The following is a 26018-nucleotide window of genomic DNA, read 5'->3' on the forward strand; positions in this document are numbered from 1 at the left end:
ATGGTAACCAAACAATGCATTTCCGACAAGGTAGCTCATTTACAGTGGTTTGTAATTTCCTCAATACTCACACAGATAAAACCCAGGCAGTGCCAGGTATCATTTCCAGCATGTATAGTTCCTGTGTGGGTTACACCATCAGATTTTGAAAGGGAGAAAGTGATAAATCAATTCATACTCAATGAATTTATTACACAAATCATAAGATACATAGGTTATACAGTTTACAGAAAAGTACTAACACAGTAATTCATTTTTTTTTATAATTGTATATTTTTCCACATCTAGTTCATTTATCTCGAATATGAATATTTCAAAAAAAGGAATGTTATACAATATAACTCTTAATCGAATCTAAACCTACCTTGACTAAGATTTTCCAGAAGGTTCTATTTATGAATAACCTAGCCTGAATCAGTTCTTACCTGTTTTTTCTCAATGTTGTGGCTTTAAATTACATAATTAACATCCCTAAACAAACCTTTTGACCCGTGGAAAATTTAGAGTTTAATTGAACAAATGAAATTGCCGATCTTTTATGATTGAAAACCTGATTTAAAATTCACCCAATGTAATTGTTAACAACCATCACGTGAAAATAATGAACTTCCTCTGCACAAGAAATGAAATTCCAATAATTATTCAAAGATAATCTGCATGTTGTATGATCCAATAGCAGCTAGCTTTTGTTTTTGTGATCTCAAACCGAAATTAAAAATGTTTTAGGCACCATTTTTAAAATATGCTAAAAATCAGTGATTGATAATAACTTGCTGTGCCACAAATATCTTCATTAAATTAATAAAGTAAAGGTTCCAGCAGCCTCACGACAAAACAACAAATACATTCCGATAGTGATTTATTTCTTCGATATTGAGCAATCGATGCTCTGATTACACGAGTTTGATGCGTTGAGAATGCATATGTGAATGAAGGGGAGGATTACGGGAATATATAAATTGAATATCTAGGGTTTATGAAGCCATGAGTATAATGTTAATACTGAGTTGATACAATTTTTTTTTACATGTTGATAATGTGCATTATTTTACGACTCAACATTTATGAACATTTTAGCTTTCAGACATTTAAATTCGAAAAAGAAATCTTTTGTAAATAAAGAGGATAAAAAAGAATGAAGACAGGTAATCAATAATGAATAAATGGAAAAAAAACCTTAGATTTTTGCGAATAATACAAAAGCACTAGCAATATCAATGAACACACATCCAATCAATAGCCCTGATCATTGAAACCATTCTGTGGGTTTGCAGACTCCATTGCAGGATTATCTGCCTCCCTCACCCTGTCCTCTCGCATACGGTCGTCGTTGTCTCCGCCTCTCTCGTGTCTTCTCCCTTCTCTTTCTCTGTCATGCCACTTGGAACGTTCCCTGCTGCGACTGCGACGTCTCCTGCGCTCCCTGTCGCGATCTCTGCTACGGCTCCTCCTGCGTTCTTTTCTCTCTCCATCTGGTGGCATCTCCACTTTGACATCTGCCGATTCTATCTTGTCAGGACCACCCAGCATAGGATCACGATCTCTGCCACCGCGATCCCTTTCTTTAGATCGTTCTCGCTTGTGACGGTCACTCCTATGTCTATCACTAATTTTGAGCAATAAAAAGATAAAGTGAGAAGAAAACATTCCACAATATGAAAGGACAACAAATTGAATAAGAAAGAAAAGAAATCCTAAAAATCTGCAAACAGCATTTATATTTGATAAATTATAATGAAGACCAAATATCATTGAAAACTTTTTTGTCTCATTTTTATGCTATCCATGTAAGTGGTGGCAGCCCTAGTGAGGTGGCATTTCAAACATCTGCAAGGGCTAAAACAATGTTTTGTTTGCCTCCACATTAGACTGCTCCTGTGTATTTGTTTACTTGGATTTCAGTTTTCAATACATTGCTAAAAATTTTGTCATGTAACACCATTCATAGGTTTTTTTTTAATATAGGTGTACGCCAAATTTCTAAGGAGCCAAAGTTCTATGATTGATCATTTTTATTATTTATGTCGCACCATGGCCATTTTCAGTATACAAGACCTACAATTTTTTGAAGAATCTGAATTGCTACATTCAACATGTTTTTATTTTTTCACAAAGTGGTTGGTCTGCTAACCCAGCACCTCCTAGAGATAGAAGGCCTCCGCATGGGTTGTCGAATTCATCTGTTATGTCATTAAGACTACCTAGCAAGTTTGCCATATTTTGAACCTAATAGTGACATTTCTCACTATTAAACCACACATGTACCTCGTCCATATTCCTCTGCGGAACTTCTAACGCATTGGTACATGTTGGAATGTGTGTGTCTAGGTTGTGAACCTAACGTGAAACTTGTTTGTGTATAATGCTTGTTTGTTATAGTGCTGTCATCTATTACATATTTTTCAAACTGTGAGTGAAGTGTAATGTTTGATGATTTTACCATTGTAGGCCTGTTGCTCTCTGCAGTGAAACTTTTTAATGGAGAAATCGGCTTGCATTCGCACCTCGAAATTGGGAACCACGAAAACCAACTTCAGCCGACCACCACTGCAGCAACAGTGGGGTTCGAACCCATGCGAGTCCGTCACTATGGCCACTCAACCACCACAATGGCAGCTAACAAATAGTGCATGGTGATTGGGTATATGGCGCTTAGAAATTCTTAGAATCTTACTAATTCTTAGCACGATCATTTCATTTCCGCACAGCGATGATACTAGGACAAGCCGGGAATCTTTTTACCTGAATTTGAGGAAAAATGGACTACTTTCTGATGTCACGAGCAGTGTGTGGAGGCCTTCTAAGAGGTGCGGGTTAACCCATCAGTGTGGACTCCCTACGGTAGCAATCTTTTTCTGTGATCATGTTGTCACAGTTTCTCTCGTACCATTCAGGAAATGAGATAATTTTCTGACCCCCACATTATCAATTCACTGTAAGAGAACCCCGCCAAATATCCCAGCGTTCCTGCTGGATGTGAAAAGCTATTGTTTTAGTACACGTCATGCTTTCAACAGAGCAAGAAAATAATTTTACAATTGGTTTAAACAGATAAGATCTAGGTCTTGAGTACCATACACACACATCAAATTGAAATCACGGACAAAGGAAATTTCTGCCACTGAAATTTTATTGCTCCACTAATGAGTGTCATTGGTGTTCTTAAAAAAATGAATTCTTTCAGTGCACAATACCCTCATTGAAAAGCTGTTTTATAAATGTATTTTACATTGCTCAAGATTTGGGGGCTATTCACTATTTTTTCATTCCGCACATACAATATTTCAAAAATTTCCCATGCGTATTATATTTCAAACCTTGTCAGTGGATGGCCAAGTCAAAATAGAGCCACAAATTACAAGAGCTAAAAAAAATCAATAATTAAACCGCTTTTAAAATTAACAAAACATGGGAATTGTCTTTGTCATAAAAAGGCCTTTCGTACAAAATTCCAAAAAATTGGATGCTGAACTATTATCCGCTTAGAGAGAAATATGTCAGACACACAACAGATACTGTTTAAGTTTCGGTAAAGAAAAATAATTTAGGTTAATTTTTTTCCTATAGTGGTCAAAATGACAGCTACAGTCATTCTAGGTTGTTCAAAATTTCTATAGTTCTAGTGTTAAAAATGCAAAAAAAAAACATATCAAACCAAAAATAAAATCTGAATGTTTCATGCCATATTGAATTTTTCATTTTTGATAGCTCGATTTCATATAATCAACCACATTCTAATACAAATACCTAGTTTATTATGCACAACTCTTTATTTACATGGAAAAAAATACCAATGAAACTCACCGACTTCTACTGCGACGTCGCCTATCTCTACTGCGGCTCCTGCTGCGCCTTCGTTCTGGTCGCTCAGGTCTTTCAGGACGCTCCCTTTCATGGTCACTGATAGCAGGGCTAGTAAGGATGTTTAATACAATATAGTAAATTATTTTTTCAACTTAAATTTGACATTCACGTGATTTAATCACAATTAACAAGGCATAAAAATATTTACCCATATCTGTCATCACCCCTAGGTTCTTCTCTGCCAGAATGTTTGAGGTTGACTTCAGGACCACCTCGTCTAGTTCCGCCAAGTCCACCACCTTCATATGTAGAGGAAAAAAATACATGACAAACAATCCTTTGCATTAGTCAGAAAAGAATAAAAAGTTCTTTCTTCGTCCTACAAAAATAAAAATCTAACAATTTGATGATGGCAAAATATAGGGTGATAATAAAATCAATTTGCTGATATAAGAGCCTATAGCATCCATGAAAATCCACACACAATTGAAATTCAAGCACCGGGTATTTCAGAATACGAGCTCGAAAGTAAAAAAAAAGAAAGTGATCACAGCAGTAAAAACCCCATAAATGGTGTTGGGACGATACCAGCAGTATAATAAACATTGGCGCTAGATGCAGACAAAGAAACAACTAATACAGATCAAATTAGTTCCACAAGTTCTCACATGAGAATTTGGCGCACTTTAAGCCTTTGGTAAAATCTCTCTTCGACTGTGTCTTGCACCAGCGTTTATGCTACAAGTACCGTTCCAACAAGATTAATGGTTTTTAACTGCGCTAATCCTTTATCCGTATTATTTGGCAATATATCAATGATTCACTCAACTAAGATCAATTAAACAAATTTTGTTTAAAGAATGATAAAGTAAAGTAAAAGGAAGTAGGACATTTTACCGAATTTTGCAAAAAATTTTTAATAATTTTTTTTAATCTTAAAACAAAAATATTCTTTTTTCCAATGATACATATTTTTAGGAATTGGTATACTTTCATATTTTGTCTTTTTTATAATTTTAAATATTTTTTATGAATAGTTTATAGCCAAATGAAAATTTTCCAAACCGTTTTTTTTCTATTTGAAAAGCATTAGTTTAAATTCCTACAACGCCAGTTGCCACCTATCAAATTTTCGTATTGAAAAGGTTAAGAAAAATGTAGCCATCACAAACTTCCTTTCAAATCAATTGGAATTGTAAATTCATTCACAAGTTTATTCAGGAAAAATCAGACGAGTGTCTTTATTGAATTTCCTTCTTCTGGCTACTTTTTTTTTGAGAAATATATAATTGAAAATTATTCTAACTTTACCTGAGGTTTCAGTTTAGAGACTTATCATTTCTGAAAAGTACACGTTTTCAACATGCTTAGTTTGTGATCAATGTTGCAAGACATGTAAAAATGTTTTTCTCACATTAGGTACCAAAAGGAAGGTTACATCATAAGTTAGATGGGGATAAAAATAAAAAAATTGAGTTTTCTTGCTTGCAACATCAAGCTGCAGTAATGTTTCGTCTGAAGACTTGAGAGTGCCTCTCGTGCTCCAGCGAAACAGATACAAATTGTTTATCTGTTGTCCCATAAAACTGAGGAAAATACAAATAAAAATGCAATTGGCAAAATTATTGAGAACATCAGTGCTTGTCTACGTTGGAAATAAAGAACTAAAATGTACGGAACTTGGAACATGTTGCAAGTGTGTCAAGAATAAATATCAAGTGCTGAAACAGGAAAAATACCTTGTCGAATTTGCCCATCTCTTATAACATGTTTAAACTAAACATTTTCAACATTAACTTTAAACAAACTTCATTCCTGTTTTTATCAATTATATATTGTTTATCAGCAGGTGAAGAATTGTAAGAATTTTTATGTTTCTCAGTTTTGAGAATTTTTTTGTCCAATTTTGTGAGATATGGGCCCATGTTTCTGATTGATTGAAAGGTCAATACACAGCTGTAACAATGTATTATGTCAGAATCACATGTAAAGCTTTTAGTGACATAAAAAATTTCGAATTTTGAGATATGACATTTTGCATGAATGGCGATGATATAAAGTTTTTAAAATAAGGTAGAGATCACAATGCAGTTTAACCACATCAAATTACACATTGAATTAGAATTGATAATTACTTACCAAGCCTACGAGGCAGCCATCCTTTCACAGTGCGTCCTCTCTCCACATCAACCAGAACACGTCTCCCATCTATTTTTCTTCCATCGGCACGTTTATATGCAGCTGATAAAAATAAAACACAGTACACAAAAATAAAGATGCAGGTAACAAAAACAAAAAAAGCGGGATACGATTACCTACCTGCAATTACTTCATACTTACATTTGGTTATTTTTCTGTGGGGAAGGGGATCCAAAGAAAAACAAGTCATAGTGTTATGTACGAATCGAGTTCTCACATATTCACAGCAAAAATCTTTCAACCAGTCGATCCCATAAAAACATTCCCTTGCTCTTATTTTCTCAATGATTTTAAAATCAAATACCTATTATTTAAATAACCTCTAAAGCTCAGTCCCCCTTTTTTTTCACAATTAACCACACATTTGACATTTTTTGACACTTAGTTTAATACTCATAAAAAAATTTTGGCTCCAGAAATTCTTGGGAAAAAAAATAAAAAGATCTCATGCAATTTACTTTCTCAAACGTACTGCACAAACGAAATCACTACATCACCATCTTAGACAAGTTAAGCTCCTTCTTGTACATCTCCAATATAATTCAAATACCCATACAGGAATCTTGTTAAATTTCCAAAAAGAAATACTAGTACCAAAATGTCCCTCAAATTTTGAAATTAAAGAACTCAATGGGACAGCCGATTGACACGTCCTCATTCACAAGCAAATTCAAGCATGAAACTCACTTTGTCATATAAGATAATCAATTAGTTATCCTTCAACCTATCCAAGCAGAACCCATGTTGGGTTCGTCACATGAAGCAAAAGTCTAATATGTTATTCATAGCTCACACAAATTAATTGGTTCAGTACCCATCTTACACACACATCCTACTTGAATCCCCATACTGCAGCTATCAAATTCCATTTAGATAATCCATCTAGAAAATAAAGTCATGATGGTACCAAAAATTACACCTATTTTACTCTTATTCAGTGGTTTATTTGCATTTTTTACCCCCCCACTATTACTACTAAACACTGCACATACGGCTTGAAAACATTTCTTTAAGAAATTTCTAATGAAAGGCCATACACCTGACAAATGTCAATTTACATCCTTGCACTTGAATAACCCATAATAATTGTTACAATAACTTACAAAGTATTTTCAACCATAGCCTTTCTTGCACCCCTGGTTAAAAACCATGCCCAACTAAACACACTTAGAAGAAATATCATGGATATTCACCAGAACTCTATTTCACCGATTCGTTGCTCTCAATGTTGCCAGTGTTTCCATCTTTTAAGCTTCAAATGCATCTTCAGTTACGCTGATTTTTTTCAACATAAAGGGTGTAAATCAATGTTCCACTTCAACATTATACCTGATGAAAGTAATCTGCCCATTGAAACTAATACAAATAGCTTTCTTTAACCAAGGAATCTATTTTTTTTTTTTTTTTTTTTTTTAACATAACAAGAAGTCAGAACTTACCCAACTTACCCATAAAATATCAGCAAGTTAGGAAAAAGGCCAGCTACTTAACAATTCTTTCCTCTTTTTTCAAACCAAATAACAATGTATTTCCAGATGAAATGGTTCCAGGATTGAAGCAAGAGTCTCCAAAACTTGTTTGTGCTATTTCCATCATTGTACGAAACACCGTTTTTCCATTTTTACCCTTACCACTTTTCCATTTTTGAACTTACCCGTTTTTTTTTTAATATACGAGGAAAAAAAATGCAAATTTGTTCCAGAATTTCTTCACTTACCACACCTCAATACCAATGAGGGAACAAACAAAAATTCACATTTTCAATTCAATCCTTCTCATTAAAAAAAATCTTCACGATAATAGTCTCAAAGAAATTAAATAACCCATATTGAATTAGAATTTTGAAGAAAATGGTTATTACATGTTTTATTTTATGAATACGGTTTTTTTTTTTTTTTGAAAAGGGAAATAAAAAAAACGGAATTTTATTATGCTGACAAATTCCCTCTTTGTCATCTCTTAATAGAATCAAATAAAACTAATTTCGTCATTCGTTGCTATAAAATTTATACTTTGTCTATACACCTCAGTAGGGCAATGTAAACATGTTTATTAGGACATACATAACCTCCTTTCACCCAATGTGGTAATACACAAAAAGTCAATGTCTCTAATTCAGAACTTCTAATTTCAATGTTTGAATCGTGGGACATTCATTGCAAATTCATATGCTCAATTCCAAACATAATCAAAAACAACATATAATCATCATGAATTAACCCTTTCTCATCATATGCATGTATATATTCTTGTGTTAAGAAAGGATTATGACAGGAAACATCAAAATAATCCATTCCAACAGTTAATAATATATGATCAATGATGCAATAAATTAAATAGTGAAGTGATTTGTCACTATGATTTATTGCTGAAACCAATACAAGACTAAATGCATTCTAAAAAAATTTCTGGTTCGAGAAACTGTGATACCCCAACTTATGTCATTAATTTGTTCCAAGACTAACGATGCAAGTCAAGATAAATTTTTCCAGTTGCTGCCTCTCCCTCCTCAGGAGGAACAAGGAGAAGGGAGATGAGCATGTCTATTTTCTTTATTCGTTCTCATCTATGTCTTTTTGATATAGCTCTCAGAGAAAGTTACCCTTTCTAAGAAAAGGACGTCAAAATTCTACGAGACCTGCTTAAAGTATGCCTAATAGAGAAAAAAAAAAGATGCAAATGATGGGTGACATAAGTCGGGGTATTACTGTAAGTTTCAGATTGTGATTCATTCAACCTGGAGAAACCAGGAAATCAACAGGATTGAAACTAGTTGATTGATGAGCTTTAATAAATCCTGTGAGTATTGACAGCTATAAATATACATATATGGACCGTTTTGAAAACGGAATGAACATAAAATCCTTGAAAGTAAAAAAAAAGGTTGAGAAGTAGCGATAACCTTATTTAAGATTACGATGGAGATCGAGAAGTAAATTTGGATCAGACCAGATATTAAAATCATGAAATAAAGAAAAATACTGAAGCAAGAGAACGTCAAGAGGGTGATTCACAGAGACAAGAAGCCTCAATGAATACAAATAATTAATCAGCCAACTTTTATGCCACCAAATAACTTGCTGAATGCCATGCCAAATGAAATGAGTGTTTATTTCATTTACTTATTAAAGCATTACGATACTTGTCACTAAAAGAAACTAGATTTAAATATCCAAAACAATTAAATTCTATTCATGCTACGGTTAAAATAAACATGACATACATGAGGCCTCTGCACTAAAATGAGTACTTTGATAAGCCGATTGGCGAAAAAAAAAAAAATTGTTGGGCAGCCCAAGTTCTCTTTCTGAAATGTCTGTTTCCGCCAGTGATAGGCAAAATACTTCTATTTAACAGACGGGGGTAAAAATAAGAAATTTAATCTTACCAGAATCTTACCCCACACATACAAACCGAAATTTTCCATAGAACTAACCATGAAATTTGGTAGCTGACATCAGCCATTATGGAGAAGGCTGTGGTGGAGATAGAAGACAAAGCGTGTTATTTGAGATAATAACCAATGTCACAGATAATTTTAAAAAAAAGGCACATGCACTTTTAAATAATGTGCTCAGGTTGATATAAAATATATATGAAAGATCATTACTTTCAGAAGATAATTACCTGATCGATCTGAGATTTAAATAAGGGCAAAAAAAAAACAGGAATCAAATGAACACTTTTTTTACCAACCATCTTTTGGCGAAGACAGTTTGCAATAACGCCTCTTGCTTCTTCTCACTCAAACATAGCAAAGCATGGCATTTAAGTGCAGCTAATAAGAATTGCACGACATGGAAAGCTAGTATCGTGTATTTCAAACAGACAAGCTGCATTCAAACTTTAGAAACAAAAAAAACTTACTGTGCATGTCACGTTCCCTGTCATATTCAATGAAAGCATACCCTCTTGGCTCACCAGAATCTTTATTAAGCACCATACCAATCTATTAAATGGGAAAAAATACCAAAATATAAGCTTGGATATATAATTCAAAATTCAAAACAACAAATATATAAGCACATTGTAATAATTCACATATAAAGGGCAGAAAATAATGTCTGTGTATCTAATCTTTTTCTACTAAAGGCACCCTCAACAATTAAAGTTGAGTCTACAGTAGTCAACTTTTTCACATCCTCGAATTAATAAAAATAGAGGACCCCAATTGAGTTTCAGGTTATACAGTGTACTTTCCACAAATTCATTTAAAAAATTAGGCGCAGTTAAATGACATGCTGAGCATCAGGAAAAACTTGAGGGATCAACTGGCAAACTTGTCCCGTTCAACTTGCAATAATCACAAAGCCATGTTGTGTTGACCTGGCCACGTAACTCAACCGGTTATTTACATGGCCATTATATTTTCATGTTCAACAAATGTTTCATTTCATGACTGATCTTAGAAAAATGCAAATTAATTTTGGTAAAAACACTATTTTTCGCAATACAGTCTGTTCCATAGGCTTAAGCACAGTAAGAAAAATCACAGAAAACTGAAAACTAGACAACAAAAAACTTTTGAGATTTATTTACACACACACAGGGCTGTATATACATAGTATTAAATTTGGAACATCAGGATTTTGCGTCAGATGTGTGATAAAAAAAAGCAGAATTACTGATTTCATCAATAAATCAAAATGTCGAAGTCGTCGAAAAAACAAGACAGGTTTGTAAATTGTGGAAGCTGAAAATGAAAAGCAATAGTATTAAGGAAATTTGGAATTTTTACAACAGTCCAAATAAAGTATTTACTCTGTGTAGCCCATAATATAGATCCTGAGTCAAAATCTGATGTGAAAGACCACATGGAATAACCCTGACCATAGTGAAATAGATTGTAAGTGACATTTGGTCAGAAAGAGTGTCTGCATCAGATAAAAAAAATGGCCTTGATCACAAAATTTCAACAATTCATTCTCAGTTGACCACATAGTCTTGAAGAAAATGGTTTGCCTGCCCTGTCAAAAACCAACCCTTAAAAACGAAAGATTAAACTGGGCTCGTAAGTCCATACATTTATAAAAGACAAACATTAACAAAGGTGTGGAATGGTTCACAGACCATTTTACTTCTAGCAAACAGACCTTTTGTCTATTTTAAAATTTGACCGAAAATTTGTCTTGATGAAAGTTTTGAAAAAAGACACCTTTATCTTTTCTCATATTTGGATCTAAAAGATCATACTTGGGGAAATAATTAGAGGGGGAATTAACAGGTATTTCAACAAGATAGTACTCCAATATATCTTCCTACTTCTACAAAGCTGTGGTTTTTATAGCTCAACTCACCTTGTTTGGACTATTCTGGGCCTCAATCAAATAGAGAATGTGTGAGGCTATCTTATCCCAATCTGTGATCAAGAATGGGGAGGATTACCAAACTGTTGTGGAGCTGAAAGCAGCTATAACGGCATCGTAACGTTCTTTGCATCAAAAAATGCTGTACTTTATCCGTGAAAAAGACTACTACTAAACCACACATGCACTTCATCTATATTCCTCTGTAGAACTTCCAACGAATTGGTACATGTTGGAAAGAGAGTATGTATTATGAACCTAACACGTTTGTTGGTGTAATGCTTGTATGTGTGGTGTTGCCATGTGCCTTCAATTTTTCTAACTATGACATTGTAGTTCTGTTGCTCTCTGTGGCAAGACACTTTAATGAGATCAGCTTGCACCTCAAAGTTGGGAACCACAGAAAACCAACTTCAGACGACCACCACTGTGGCGACAAGGGGGATCAAACATGGGGCGAGTCCGTTGTAATGGGAGGGGCCCGCAGGTCGCTGGTGGGAACACAGCAGTCATCTACCTCAATAAAAATGTGATAAATATGCAATATGCAGGGCTCCCACCCACAAAATTAGAAAAGCAGGACTAAACAATAGGGTGGGGAGGGTACCCCCGCCTCAGACATAATCATTAGCATAATTTTTTAAAAAAATCTTAGACATTTTTTTTTTCAATTCTATAGGATTGACTCGATCCAGAGCAAAATGACTTGATTACAAAAACAGGGTACTAGCAACCACAGATAATTTTTTGTCTCTGATCATAATATAAATTACATTCTTTTTTAAAATCTTCCATTCCAATAGCACAGTGCAAAATGTATAAATTACAAGGTCCGATGTCGAGGTGAACCAAATGGTTTTATTGCATTGTCCATCCTTTTTTTAAAGGGATTTGTTTACATTTTACTGTTCAATGCTAGCGCAATCATTTTTGACAAATGAAGCAATTTCATTTCTAGCTCTTTGCTGAGCATTGTAAATATTGTTTATGCCTCTGTATGCCCTAAAAATACAGAGGACAATTGAATGCCGCAAACCTGGAATAGGAATATGCATCCGCCTGCTTTTTGTAATGCAAACTGTTGTTTCACCTATATATAAAACGTGGATTATAATTTTGAATGATGAATGTTATTGTCCAAGACCATGAAAAAGTAAATACAAAATTTTTTCCATCCAGACAGAAGTTTTTGATGACTACTCTACTTGTTGAACCCTCAAATTAAGCAAATGAAAAATTAATAAACCAAATGGCCATGCACACACCCCCCCCCCCCAAATAACCTTGAAAATGATAAAATTTCTGCTTTGGCAGAATTACTTGTGATCCACAAAATTAATATTTGGCAATATATTGATGATTCCCTGCTCAATTAAAATCAATTACATGAATTTCGTTGATAAGATTTGGTGGAAAAGTAGGACAAAAACTAGAAAGAACAAAAGTAGGACATTTCAACATTTTACCAAAAAATAGAAAATGTAGGATGAGTGGCAGCCCTGAATGTTTTCAAGATACCGGAATATACATATACTTAAAATTAATGTAATATTTACCTTCATACCAATGGTGGGCCACGAGCCACTTTACAGTCAATATTGTCATGAAAATACTCAATCTACAATAGGCCTAATGTTGCAGACACCAGCCAGGTCTTCGATATTTACGTTTTCAATGTTGCCAGATTCTAAATGTCATAATTGTGCAATATTGTTTTATTTTGTAAAAATATGCAAATAAGACATGTCAATTCCAGTGTCGTACTCTCGAAGCTGAATAAGTTCCTGGGATAGTGTGAATGGGTAATTAACCTTTATATACCACAGTGTGCTTGTGTACGGTCATTTTTTTATTCCATTGCATTTCATTCTTGTGGCATTTCATCCCACTTCATTCCATGAGCCATGCGTTGAGTCGTATTTCTTCGGACGTGATGCATTGATAATCCAGCAGCGTGCCTCAGCACCGACTGAGTCGTTGCACTTCTCCTCCTGCTCACCACCTCTCTGCCTATGTGGAAGTCTCCACGTTAAAGCTCGAAGAGAACCTCTCGTCTAAGATGGGATCTTGCTGACAAGCTTCGAGACGTAACTACATCTTCCCAGGACTCAGTACTTGACTTGCTGTTCAACCAAGTTCCTGTGGGACTCTCATCACTGGAAGATGCTCCAAGTGCTTGGACTGTTGAACCAAATAGTGAAGTTATGGTTCCTGTGATAATGGTGTCCTGAAGGGTGTCCCCTTGGACTGATTGGGTGAGATTATTTCAATAACTGTACTTTTAACGATAAAAACTTTAAAATTTTATTTGATCAAATCAACTTTCAAATTCAATTATTTTATAACTGTGTTCTTTGTTCCTATCTGAAACTGCCACCCCTTAAATTTTGCGACAGTACCGGCCTGACAAGGTGCTAAAGTAGCTCTATCAATATCTAAATTATTTTTGAGTGTGATCTAAGAAATTGGAAAATGTTTTTTCGACTTGCAGCTAAAACTTTTGAAATGCCTATTTTTCCTACTTTGGAACACCCTGTATATCTATTCATTTACAAGTTCTAAATTTGATACTATACATATGATACATACACAGCCTTGTGTGTGTATGAATAAATTTCAAGAGATATTTTTGCTACATCATCTAGTTTTTTGTAATTTTCTTGATATGCTTAAACTTATGTGAAACAGACTGTATACAGTACAATATTTTACTGGGCAGTGCACCCATATCGTTGCACACCCTTTAGGGAAGACAATGGAATAATAGGGGGCCCTAAAACAGAATATTTTGCATTGTTTTACTATGAACCCTCGGCTGAATGGAAATGTTTCTGCTGTAAAAATTCCCCATAATAGTGTTTCTACACTTTTTCCTAAAATCCTTCCAGATTGTTTTACAGTAGACTGATTGTTCTGTGGCGTAAGAGCAGATTTTGACATATGCTGCTTTGGGGGAAACTGGGCTGGGATATACGCAGGATTGACAATTGAGTCTCGCTTACATGTGCAATATTGCAGTAGCATTGGGAGTTCTATCACCCATTTGACTACCTTTTTTCCTTCGTAAGGTAAGAAATGAAGAGCAGTCATTGGTGGAAATTCTTGAAGCAGGTATTAAACCCACTTTTTCTATTTCCCATGTAGACAGGGCTTTGGAAGGCACAAGAGGGGAGGGACACAGTCTTTTTTCCAGAGAAGTCTTGAAAATGTTTAAAAATAGCATACGAATGTAATTTCGATAATTGTTATGTAAAACATTTTTAAAAAATTAAATTTTTGGTTGGCTGGGGGGCACAATCACCTATAAAATCAGAAAATTTCGTATCATGCGTCATTAGACTCAAATTTAATAATCCCTCCCATGTCGTTTTTTTAGTTGCCATGGCAACCTGGCATTTGCAATACCTTGTCTTAACTTCTGGCATTTGCACATTTTTATTTCATAAATAATACACAGCCGCACACATACCACTTGACCACCAATAATGCGCCTTAGAGATAAAATTTTGTAATTTAAAACCAAATTACTGAAAGGTTAAGAAACATTGAAGTATCACTATATATATAAAAATACATACATTCTTTATTTCTCCATACATTTCAAACTCTCTTCTAACTTTGGATTCAGATGTGTCATAGTTCTACAAGTAAAAAAAAAATCATAAAACATTTTAGAAAGCAAATTTTCAGCAAAACGTAGCAGTAAACTAAGAAATTTAACATCACAAGCGATATCAACTTTTCATAAAGGATTTCATAAACAAAAAATATAAAACAAAACTACAATAAGAATACTGTTCTATCAGAGCTTGCAAAACCATAGCTTCCGTATTACATGATTAGAAGGGAACATGGCATCTTTTTGATGTAAAGACAACGAGGCGACTTTCTTGAGCCATCAACTTGTTGCTTATCTCCAAGTCAACAAAATATGACAGAAATTATCACCTTTACCAGAGATTACGCATGATTCCCAAATGAGTTCCCGAACTTGTCATCTCATCCACACATTATGCAGGAGCTCAGGTCAAGAAACAGCACTTGGTAGTTTGGATTCATTTTAAGTGAAACATACTTCATCTTAAGGGGTAATTGTACATTAATGTCAAGTCTGGTTTAAGAATAAGATGTCTTTTCAATGGATAAGACAACATGCAGCGAGCAACAGCTAACATTGCTTCAGGCAACTAAGGGTATTTGACACCGTCCACTGAGTGACCCTAATATGCTGAATACGCAACTGCACTTCATGCCGACAAGTTTGTTCATTAATAATTTTGATGAAATATTTAAAAAAAAAAATTTTTGAGAAATGGATCCAGAGTACCTGATAAGTCCATACTTATTGGAACATGTGACAAAATCAGAGAAAGCATTCATGTCATGAACAAATCATATTTAATCTTACTATTTACCATCCCAACCCATGAACAGCAGTTAAATTTTCAGTTTCTATGTTCACACAAGAAGGGGGGGGGGGGGGGGGGAGACAAACCAGAGAGAAGTGAAGAAAACAGCAGTACTTCACTTGCTCAAATAAAGAAAGATGCATGATCCCATTTAATCATTTTTCTGTCGCTGTTGCCAGAAAAGATCATTTCTAGTGGACACCAATCTCTTCCTTTCTGCACAACAGGATCAGTCTTGCGAATACAGAGATACCTTGGTTATCACTTCAAGTTGCTTCTAGGGGACGACCAGCATAAATGTTCTCACTGTGCATTAAAGATAGCTGCAAAGTCGACTGCAACACCATCTGAAAAATGGGGGGCAAAAACAGGCACAACTCTACGCCACACTTACAATCATTTCGGTTGACAGTTCACTCTTAGCAAATGATTGCCATTAGCCTGGAAAATATTATGATAAATATAATAAGTAATTCCCTACTTGACACATTAAATTCATTGTCTTTCCCTCAGGTTCTTTAAATAAAAAACCATCCACTTTCAACTCATCCTTCATAAATTTTAATGTTCTGTAACCAAAGATAGGCATGTGAAACCGAATTGGAAGATTCAGGTCTCGCAATTTCAAATACTGATCGAAAAACTCCACAAAGATAATGTGTTATGTGAAGAAAAGTTATGGTATGAGAGAACCAGAGTAACTATCATGTTTTTACCATATTGTCCAAAATCCCTGTACTCTAATCTGTCCAAATCCAATCCTCCACCTTGTAACATAAAAATATGGCACAAAGTTAAAGTATCTATAGGGTCATTAAAGTATTATGTCACCATCGATTGTAGGAGGTTCCTGATATGCTGAAAAGGGGGGGGGTTGGATGATGCTTACATCATCCTTTATAAAAATACGAAATATTCTTAATAGCATCTTACTCGGTGTGCCAAAAAACCTTTCGCTAGTTTGTGGGCACCTAAACTAACATTTTCTCTATATACAGCCACTTATCTCCAAATGTTTTGCTGATCAAAGTGATGTGGAAATGTGTCTGGGCTGCCTAAGTACTCTGGAACTGTGCCACCCATCAATCAATCCATAATTATGCCGCAGATCACTTAAGTAATCTCGAAATGTGCAGCGAGTAACTTTAGTGATGCAGAGCTGCATTGGGACTGCTTATAAGCAGCTCTAAAACTGTGCCACATGTCACTCAAGGATCTCTAAACATGCCATGGATCGCTAAAGTGTTCTGGAACAGTGTCGCAGGTCACTTAAGTGATTTGTGGATGTGCCACAGGCCGCTTAAATGTTCTGGAATTGTGTCATAGATCATCAAAGCGATCTGTAAAAATGTGTCATTTAGTTCATTTTACAAAAATTAGGTTCATCAAATAATTCATTAAAATTAGGTTTTGGGGGGCAGACAACATCAGATAACCCCCCAAGGTCACACTTGGTCCATGGGTTTACCGTACATGGCTTAGAGAGTAGGTCACAATGAATTTTTTAAAAAGAAATTTTGAATTCTTAGCCTTCAAATAGTATTGAAATTAACAGAAATTGTGTACATATAAAAGGCATTTTCTTCCAAAATTTTAATTTGTTTTTAAAAAAAATATGTTTTTGCTTTAAAAAATACATTTTTAATCGTCTGGTGGGGGGCACGAGCCCTCCATGCCTCCCTCCGTGTGCGTCTCTGATCCCACCAATATGTTAGGAGGTAAGGGTAGATAGAGATGACAAAATTTTTGCTGACAAGGGAGGGGGGTCAAAAATGGCTAAAAATTTGCTGATGTTATTCTTGAACACCCCTAAGCAGATTAAAAAAAGTGAAATTAAAAAAAAAAAAAAATTTAATCAAAAATTAGTGGCTGTTTTTACCGTTTGAAGATAGCCATTATAAACCACTCAAAAATGATCAAAACTAATATTACCCAGAACAGTTGAAACAGGTTTTATGTGTGGCTACAAACTACCATGGTCAAAATGGATGCAATTTAATATTGCATCCCAACAAAAATATTCTGATGCTTGTTAAAAATAAAAAAAACTAATTTAAACTTAAAATTTAATAGGGAAGAAACAGTTTTAAACAATCACTACATCAGTTTAAGACCATTCCAATAGTTTTGACCATTTTTGACCAGTTAAATCCCCTTTTGACTGGTGGCATGGTCAAAATTACAACACTGCTTTCAAGAAAACCATTGAATAAAATCATGAAACCAGTCCTGATCAATTAAACCATCAAACTTACAATTCTTGCTACAAATAATGTCTTGTATGGATCACTTGTTGCATCTGGGTTACCATGAGGATTCCCTAAATAATAAAAAATATATGTTATATTTCTCGACCTTTTCTGTCTAAAATAAATGTGCATACAGGTATTACTGATGATTATTGCATATTGTAAACCACAAAATAATTTTCTATAAAAATAATTACATTTCGCTATGTCACATTCCAATTTGTAAGCAACCGATTCAGCTTTCTCTCGCCTCTGCAAATGAAAGAAATTTATATTTTTATGACAATGGACATATTTGCATCAAATGTTATGCACTGGATATCCTATAATATAGGTGCTAATTGCCAGATTTGAAAAATCTGTAGTTTGTCATGTGATCAAATATTTTAAACTGAAAAAAACTGGTCATCTGTACTTTTCGCTGTTCTGATTTTTTTCAGAAACATGTCCTGTTTCTTTCATGTATTTTCACTGAAGCTTGAATTTATCCTTTGCTTAAATCAAGGATTAAAACTAATTTGCAAACTTATAGAAAAAAAAATTATGACTATAAATTAGAGATGTGAGGTGAGAATATTCTCGGAGAACGATGATAAAAAAATGTTTTAATTATTTAAAAGAAAAATGAATATTCTCAATTATTCTCCAATTTTTACATCCAGGAGAATATTCTGAGAATATTTTAATTATTTAAAAGAAAAATTAATAAATTTGAGAATAATCGAGAATATTCATTTTTCTTTTAAATAATTAAAACATTTTTACCAATTTTGTTTATATTATGAAATATAAATCATTTTTCATTGCCTGAAACATTTACAACACAGCAATTTTTGACATATTCACTCCCATTCTCAGAATTCTCCAGGTCATGATGACAGATTTAAAAGTTTGGTTATAAAGATTTTAGAAACCTTTAGATTAAAACCTTAAAACAATTAAAATCAGATAAATTTTCAGAAATAAATTCAGAACAAAAGAAATTAAACCAAAGTTGATTGATAAAGGAAACTATTCTTATACAATCACCATTCTAAGATACAGAACTGTTGTTTTTTTCAATGCACACTTATATTCTGTATCACTCACATTTTTTTAAAAAGTTGTGCAATTCAGCCCTGTTGGTTTAATGTTCTTGCTTTCACACTTCAATATTGTGGTCTACCAGGTGTACAAGTATGAAATGCAGATTTTTTTTTTTTTTTTAAAAACACGTTAAATTCGGAAGAATGATTAAAAGTGGTTTATTCAAAGTATGCTCTATTGCTTGTTATACATTTTCCCCATCTTTCCTGAAATTTGTGAATACCACGCCAGTAAAAATTTCCCCCCTTTTGCTGCGAACCATTCATCGAGCTATTTTTTCACATCTTCGTACGAACAAAAGCATTGCTCAGAAAGTGCGTGACCCATCAATGCAAACAAGTGGTAATCGGAAGGAGCCAAGTCTGGTGAGTAAGCCGCGTAGGGTAGAACTTCCAGCTGAGTGCTTCCAACGTGCCGGGAACCGCTTTTGCTGTATGTGATGGACCATTGAACATTGTCAAGGAGCATTTCACCAACAATGCTTCCAATTCCCCATCTTCTTTTTTTTGGCGGTTTTCAATGTTCCTTGTCTGCAACATCGAAGTCGCCACTTTTCAAAAACCGAAACTATCATTCACCCGTATCTTGCGATGAAGCATGTTCACCATAAGCTTCTCGAAGTAATCGGTATGATTCAGCAGCAGTTTTTTTCAAATGAAAACAAAAAAATTAATGCTGTCCGCGAATGCTCTTTGTTCAGTATAACTTTCGACGTATTGAACACAACAATACAACACTATGCACACACTTTTCCAATTTATCACTCACGCGCATCTGACACTTGTTGATGACACAACAAAATGGCGCAGTGTCAAATCTTCACAGCACAAACTGCATTGGTGCACCATCTGTTTTCTGAAATCCGCATTTCATACTTGTACACCTGGTACAAACTTCAATATTACCATCTTCTTGGCGGGAAGAGAGAGATGGGGACAGAATATTCTTGAGAATATTCTCCCAAAGGACTACTATTATAAATTACTAGAGAATATTCTTATTGAAAATAATAATTATTCTCAAGTTATTTATCAAGATTATTATAATACATGTTATTACATATATTCTTGATACTCTGGAAAAATTTCGGTAACTGAAGAATATTCTCATCGAAAAGAATGAGAATATTCTCTGGAAGCACTATTATTAACTTCAGAATAATTCTTATTTTCTATAAGAATATTTCCCAGTAATTTATGAAAGTCCTTCCAAAAAATATTCTCAAGTTATTTATAACAGTAATCCTATCAGAGAATATTCTCCTTGATGAAAATATTCTCTAAAAGATTATTCCCAAGAATTTTACATCTCTACTATAAATTATTATAGTTCATTTATCATTTACAATTTTTGGATCAGCAGCTGGCAATTTTGCTTACTTTTGGCATCATATTTGGTAACAATTGCTGACTTTTCATACTTAAAATCCCAATTTCCCCCATATTTTTCATGAGAAAACATGATCAACTTTAAATTGCAAGGACTGAAAAAGTATCTTCAGGGGGAAAAAGATCTTCATTCAAGCAAAGCACAATGAATATTTTTAGGGTTTTATCAAACAGATGGTAAATTTATTTTCTGGAAAATTGTATCTTTCCCCCCCCCCCAAAATCCATTTTACCTGTTACAAAAAGATGCAACATCTTGCAAACCATCACTGATTAGCAGCAGGTCCTCAATCATAGCCAACCAGGTTTATTACCTTTCTTTATTAAGACAAACTTAATGGAACAAAGTAAATGAAAGTTATCTAGCTAATTTTGGATGTTAAAAGACAGAAATGATGCTGACAGTTCGATGAATTTTGCCTTGTAACACACAAAATAAATTTTTTGTGGTTCCATGAATTGCAACAATTTACATTACGTTTTACGTCATTCCAAGGAATTAAAACCAAAAGCAACTGTCTTTTTTCTCAGTAAATTTACTGGGAATATTTTTTCCCCAAAAGTAGGGATTCTTCGCAATCATGGGTGAAATTTGGGAGATAAGAATTTTTCAGAGATGGAGTATGAATCTGGGACACTTGGCAGCTATGTTGCAGGCATTTCCAATTTCCAAACAAGGCATGATAAAATATTGTAGAAGAATTTATCATGGTATCATTCCAGTGAGGTTTCACTTTAGTATATTTAAGCACATTTATAAGGTAGCTGGTGATTGAATATCATTCAGATTTTACAATGAATGCTTTACTCAATAAGCGAAGGGATATAGCACTGTTATTAGAACACTCCTCCCTAAAATTTTAACGGACATTTTTGTAAAACAGGGCTTTTTTCCATTAATGAAAAATAACTATTAAAAAAATAACAAAGTATTTTCACTCCTCAATGAAACTTGGAGAAGTAAATTTGAATTTAGATGTGTATTTGCCAACACTAGGGTATGGGAAGACTCAAAATGATTCTAAGAGGTCTGAAAAAAAAAACACTACCCGTTTCCAGTAATAGAATAGAAAAAAAAATATAACAATTAGTACTTTTCGCTCTTGTCTTTCTTCTCTGGTCTCGATACGAACAGGTGGAGGAGTGACAGCTGGATCCTGTAGAAATAAAGAAAATGAATTATAAAGAAGGAATTTTTCTCGTAACTTTTACATCATATTTTTAAGAGAGTTGGAAGGGGGATTTTTCTAGATCAGGTTTTTTTTGCGCAGCAGAATAACAGTTAAATAGGATAATTTCAGATTGGCAAAAATGTGCAACTTTATCGTACTACGCCTTTGTATTTTCTTAATATGGCGCATCAACTGTTCTGCTGTTTGCATGCTCTGATCTGAAAAGGAGGGAAGGCAGGGCCGTCATTTCAACTTTTTCAGGGGGGCGTCACCACAGTAGTTGTCGACTGAAGTTGGTTTGCGGTGGTTCCTAACTTCAAGGCGCAAATGCGAGCCGATCTCCCCTTTGAAAAGTCTCGCCACAGAGAGCAACAGTCCTACAAACAGTACAAATATTCAGGCATTACACTTCAATTCTGAGATATAGATGGCAGCACTGAAAAATCATACAAAACACGAGATACGCACTCAGACTGTTAGGTACACATACTCCCCAAAACAGAATGTGCCAAAATGTGTGACGTACTTCACAGAACAATCTGGAAGTTCCTCCTGCCCCCCCCCCCCCCCCCGAACCCAAGCCTGAGCAAAGGCAGACGTCTACAACTATGAACGGAATGGAGGAAGGAATCTTCAGCTGCAAATGAAGCCGTTGCAGGAATCTTCAGCTGTAAATGGAGCAGAGGCAGCATCTTCAGCAGCTGCAAATGGAGCAGAGGCAGACATCTTCAGCAGCTGTGAATGGAGCAGAAGCAGGTGGATTTCAGGCAATGTGTCAGAGAAACTACTTATTTTGTAGATGCATCAGATCATCAAGTATTTTACAGGATAAATTTTCATGTTATTCGGCTCTTGTGGAGGGGGGGGGGGGAGAAAACCACCACCACTCAACTCTGGATAAGTGCCTGATGAGCCGTATTACAGTCATACCGCTTTCGTATTGTGTCGAGTAGACAGCGTGTTGCCCTGAACAATTCATGTTGCACACGACACAGAAAACCTGGCTTTACCTTTTATGTTCTAAAAGCAGGTATTCTGTGCTACGTGTAACATGAATTGTCCAGCACGACATGCCTTCTACTCACCAATAAGAAAACCGGTTTTACTATTTTCTTACAAAGCATAACACACCTCAAGCTAGCGTTTTACGTTGGCCGTGATTGGTTGAATGCTCTTGTAGGAGTCAAATGGGTCATATGCTACACATTTCCGGATAATCTATTTACTTTCGTTTTCTTTTCTTTCCTCTGTCTCTTTTTATTACGCAAACAAAACATACGTGGATGTGCAGAGGACAGAACAGATGATGCGCCAATCAATCTTATACATCATAATGTGCGATAACCAATCGAGATATGCCGAAAACTACAAAGAAATTATACACAAAAAATCGAATTAAGGAACAGCTTTGGTATAAGGGACACACCAAATTGGCGACTTTTTTCCGGCGATAAGTTGCCATCGTTGGCGCACTCTGGTTCGGTGTTGTTCTGATGGGTTGTTCGCCGTTCCGAAAAATTCTGCCAGGCGACGTTAGTTGTTGTAGCGCGTCTTTTCAAATAGCAGTACAGCCATTTTGTCATTTGTGCTTGTTTTGAGTGTTTGGGTTACATTTTCGTCACTGGTCAGGTTGTATTGTTAATTTTTTTTCCTTTATTTAAATAGTGCCCGTATTTTATTTATACCCTGATCACTTTATTTAAACAACGGTCCGGGCTTTATTTAAACCCAGATCAATTTATTATTTAAACAACGGCAAGGGCTTTATTTAAAACAATGCCGGGCTTTATTTTAAACAATGCCAGGTTTTATTTAAACCCTGATCGATTTATTATTTAAACAATGCCCGGGTTTTATTTTAACCCTGATTGATTTATTTTTATCCACAGTTTTATTTTTTAAACAATCCAGAACTTATTTTTGTTTATACCATTTGTTTTTATTGTTTTATACTGTTTTCTATGCTGGCTATTTTTTTTTCTGGCGCACGTAGTGTCTGGCGGCTTTTTCACGGACCATCGGACAATGGCGATTAGTTAATGCGGTTTGATAAAGGGTTCCCAAAACTAGCAAACACTGTATGGGCTATCGAAGTTGCCAATTTTGGCGTGGAAAAATCGCCACGTTGGCGCTGACCACGCTTATGGACAACGCTTATGGTTATAAAGGAAAATTAAAAATTAACCTTTCTGCCGACGCGAAATGGTCCTATTCAGCTGAAGCGGAGCAGAAATACCTGCTCCTAGGAAATTCCGGCTTTGCATATGGACTGGCACAAATTACTTTCAAAACTACATTATCAAAAGCCAATCACGATTAAAATTATTGTTTTCAACATCATTATTGAGGGAAGAAAACAAAAAATTTACTTGAGAGCATATATTTTCTTCAATTAAACACAAACGGAAGATAGAGAAAAAGGGGGTCTTATACCTCGAATGTATTCAAAAATGAGGACACTCCACTGTAGCCAGTTGTCTTCTTTTGATGAGGTAATTTATCCGGAGGTGGTAGGAACGGGATGGGCTCCCGGGGCAAGAAAAGTTTTAATAAATTCGGCGGAAGATACTGTGTCATGACGACCCCTTGCGAAGAAAACGGCTAATGGATGCTGATAAATTGAGTCGCGTCCTAGAAATTAAACATGGAGTCGCGGCTCGTTTATCCTCATCGAGAGATGTGTTGCCATATTATGGGAGCTTAAAACTCCAAACAAGCGAATCGGTCTTCTGCTCTGATCAATAAAATAAAACTGTAAAGAGATAGCGCTAAGGTGCCAAACGAACGCTTTTGAAACAGACGTCATAATATTTAAAGTGACCATACGTTCCGTATTTGTCGGAACAGTCCCGGTTTTTTCTGCTTTTTTGAGCGTCCCGGTTTTTACATGAAGCTTACTTGAATTTTTATTCCTTATTGAAGTCAAAGAATGAAATTATTTTAACACCCATAAATTATATTATGATATTACAATTATAAATAATAACATTAATCTCTCACATTTGTCTTGGTGAACGTTTTATTTCGTGGAATTCATTTAAATCCGTTGCAATTTGCAGTAATGCTTTATTTACCGCCATGTTGATTTTTTTAGTCATTTCTTGAATATTTGGCAACTTTGTTTACTTTTGGCGTCATTTTTGGTGATAATTGGCTATGTCCCGTATGTGGAGTCTCAATTTCCCGTATTTCTTCCGAGGAAATATGGTCAGCTTAATAATACTGAGAAATTGAATTTTCTGGATGTTAATGCTGAAACTGATATTTGGAAATAAAAGTGATTTGCCTCCTCTGGGAATCGAACGCGGATCCCCTTGAATACCAGGCAAGTCATTGAGAAGAATTATAATCCTTATTTCTCCTCTAAGTAAAGTGACCATACGTCCCGTATTTCTTGGAACAGTCCCGCTTTTCTTTCTTTTTCTAGCTGTCCCGATTTTTTGGCAAAAGTGTCCCGGTTTTTCCCGTTTTTTGCATGACGCCTACTTGATTTTTTTATTCTTCCTTGAAGTCAAAGATTGAAATATTTTTGTACTCGAATTATATTATGACAATTACAACTACAAGTAACAACATTAATCTCCCCCATTTGCCTTGGTGAACGTTTTATTTCGTGAAATCCACTACAATTTGCAGTAATGCTTCATTTCCCGCCATTGCGATTTTTACGTAATTTCAGCAATATTTGGCAACATTGTCCACTTTTGGCGTCGTTCTTGACGATAATTGGCGTTGTCCTGTATTTTCCCGTATTTAGAGTCTCAATTTCCCGTATTTCTCTCGAGGAAATATGGTCAGCTTACCTCTAAGGGTTTTTCGCCACATCAATATTTCTAAAAATTGAATTGAATCTTTGGTTTTCGAAATATTGAGCACGCTTAAAGATAGGAAGAATAGGAAATCTATATATATAAAATTGATTTAATGTCTGTCTGTCTGTGTGTGTATGTATGTTCTCTATACAAATCTACAATTTTAGATCAATCGTCGCCAAATTTTGCATATATACCAAATAGGACCCGACTTGAACGATAGGCTACTTTAAAATTTCGTCTGAGAAGGGCAAATGCCCCAATCGGGCAAAAAACTGCAGGGCAACAATGGTTTTTGGGCCTCAACAATCACTTTCGGAACGTTTACTTTGGTTACCGTGGTTCCCCAGCAATGCGTTTCAGACGTGTATATGCCTTTACAATGGTTTGTTACTTCTCTAATCCTGTTACTATATGAATAATAATTTATGTCCTTATAATGGTTTGCCACATTTTCAATACTCCCAGTAATGAGGTTTTTTGAATGACGTCATAATCATCATCAGCATCGCTTAGAGGGTCAGGAAAAGGGTGATCCTCATAGAAATCAGTGTTAAAATTGCCGATTTTACTGTAGAAATCCAGAATTTGGT

The 26018-nt window shown here is 35.0% G+C and overlaps 1 protein-coding gene across 1 annotated transcript; it reads right to left on the minus strand.

Moving 5' to 3' along the window:
- Positions 1 to 171: 171 nt before the first annotated feature.
- On the minus strand, positions 172 to 24386 carry snRNP-U1-70K (small ribonucleoprotein particle U1 subunit 70K). Its single transcript, XM_089251164.1, has 10 exons — positions 24047 to 24386; positions 21536 to 21598; positions 18165 to 18219; positions 17974 to 18038; positions 14888 to 14950; positions 9871 to 9952; positions 5944 to 6045; positions 4013 to 4103; positions 3805 to 3912; positions 172 to 1606 (listed from the first exon to the last, which is right to left on the minus strand). Exons 1-10 carry the CDS (start codon positions 24188 to 24190, stop codon positions 1234 to 1236), a joined length of 1146 nt encoding a protein of 381 aa, XP_089107290.1. The 5' UTR covers positions 24191 to 24386; the 3' UTR covers positions 172 to 1233.
- Between the last annotated feature and the right edge of the window lie 1632 nt (positions 24387 to 26018).

This window comes from Pholcus phalangioides, unplaced genomic scaffold, assembly GCF_987345545.1.
Source record: "Pholcus phalangioides strain wild (caught in Gottingen) unplaced genomic scaffold, Ppha-v1.0 ptg000024l_1, whole genome shotgun sequence".
NCBI lineage: Eukaryota > Metazoa > Arthropoda > Arachnida > Araneae > Pholcidae > Pholcus > Pholcus phalangioides.

Coding starts and splice junctions, on each gene's coding strand:
- snRNP-U1-70K (XM_089251164.1), bottom strand. CDS start 24,190: ATGACACAGTATCTTCCGCCGAATTTATTAAAACTTTTCTTGCCCCGG. Junction 21,599..24,046: donor CATTTTTGAATACATTCGAG/GTATAAGACCCC, acceptor TTATTTCTACAG/GATCCAGCTGTCACTCCTCC. Junction 18,220..21,535: donor AAGAAAGACAAGAGCGAAAA/GTACTAATTGTT, acceptor TTTCATTTGCAG/AGGCGAGAGAAAGCTGAATC.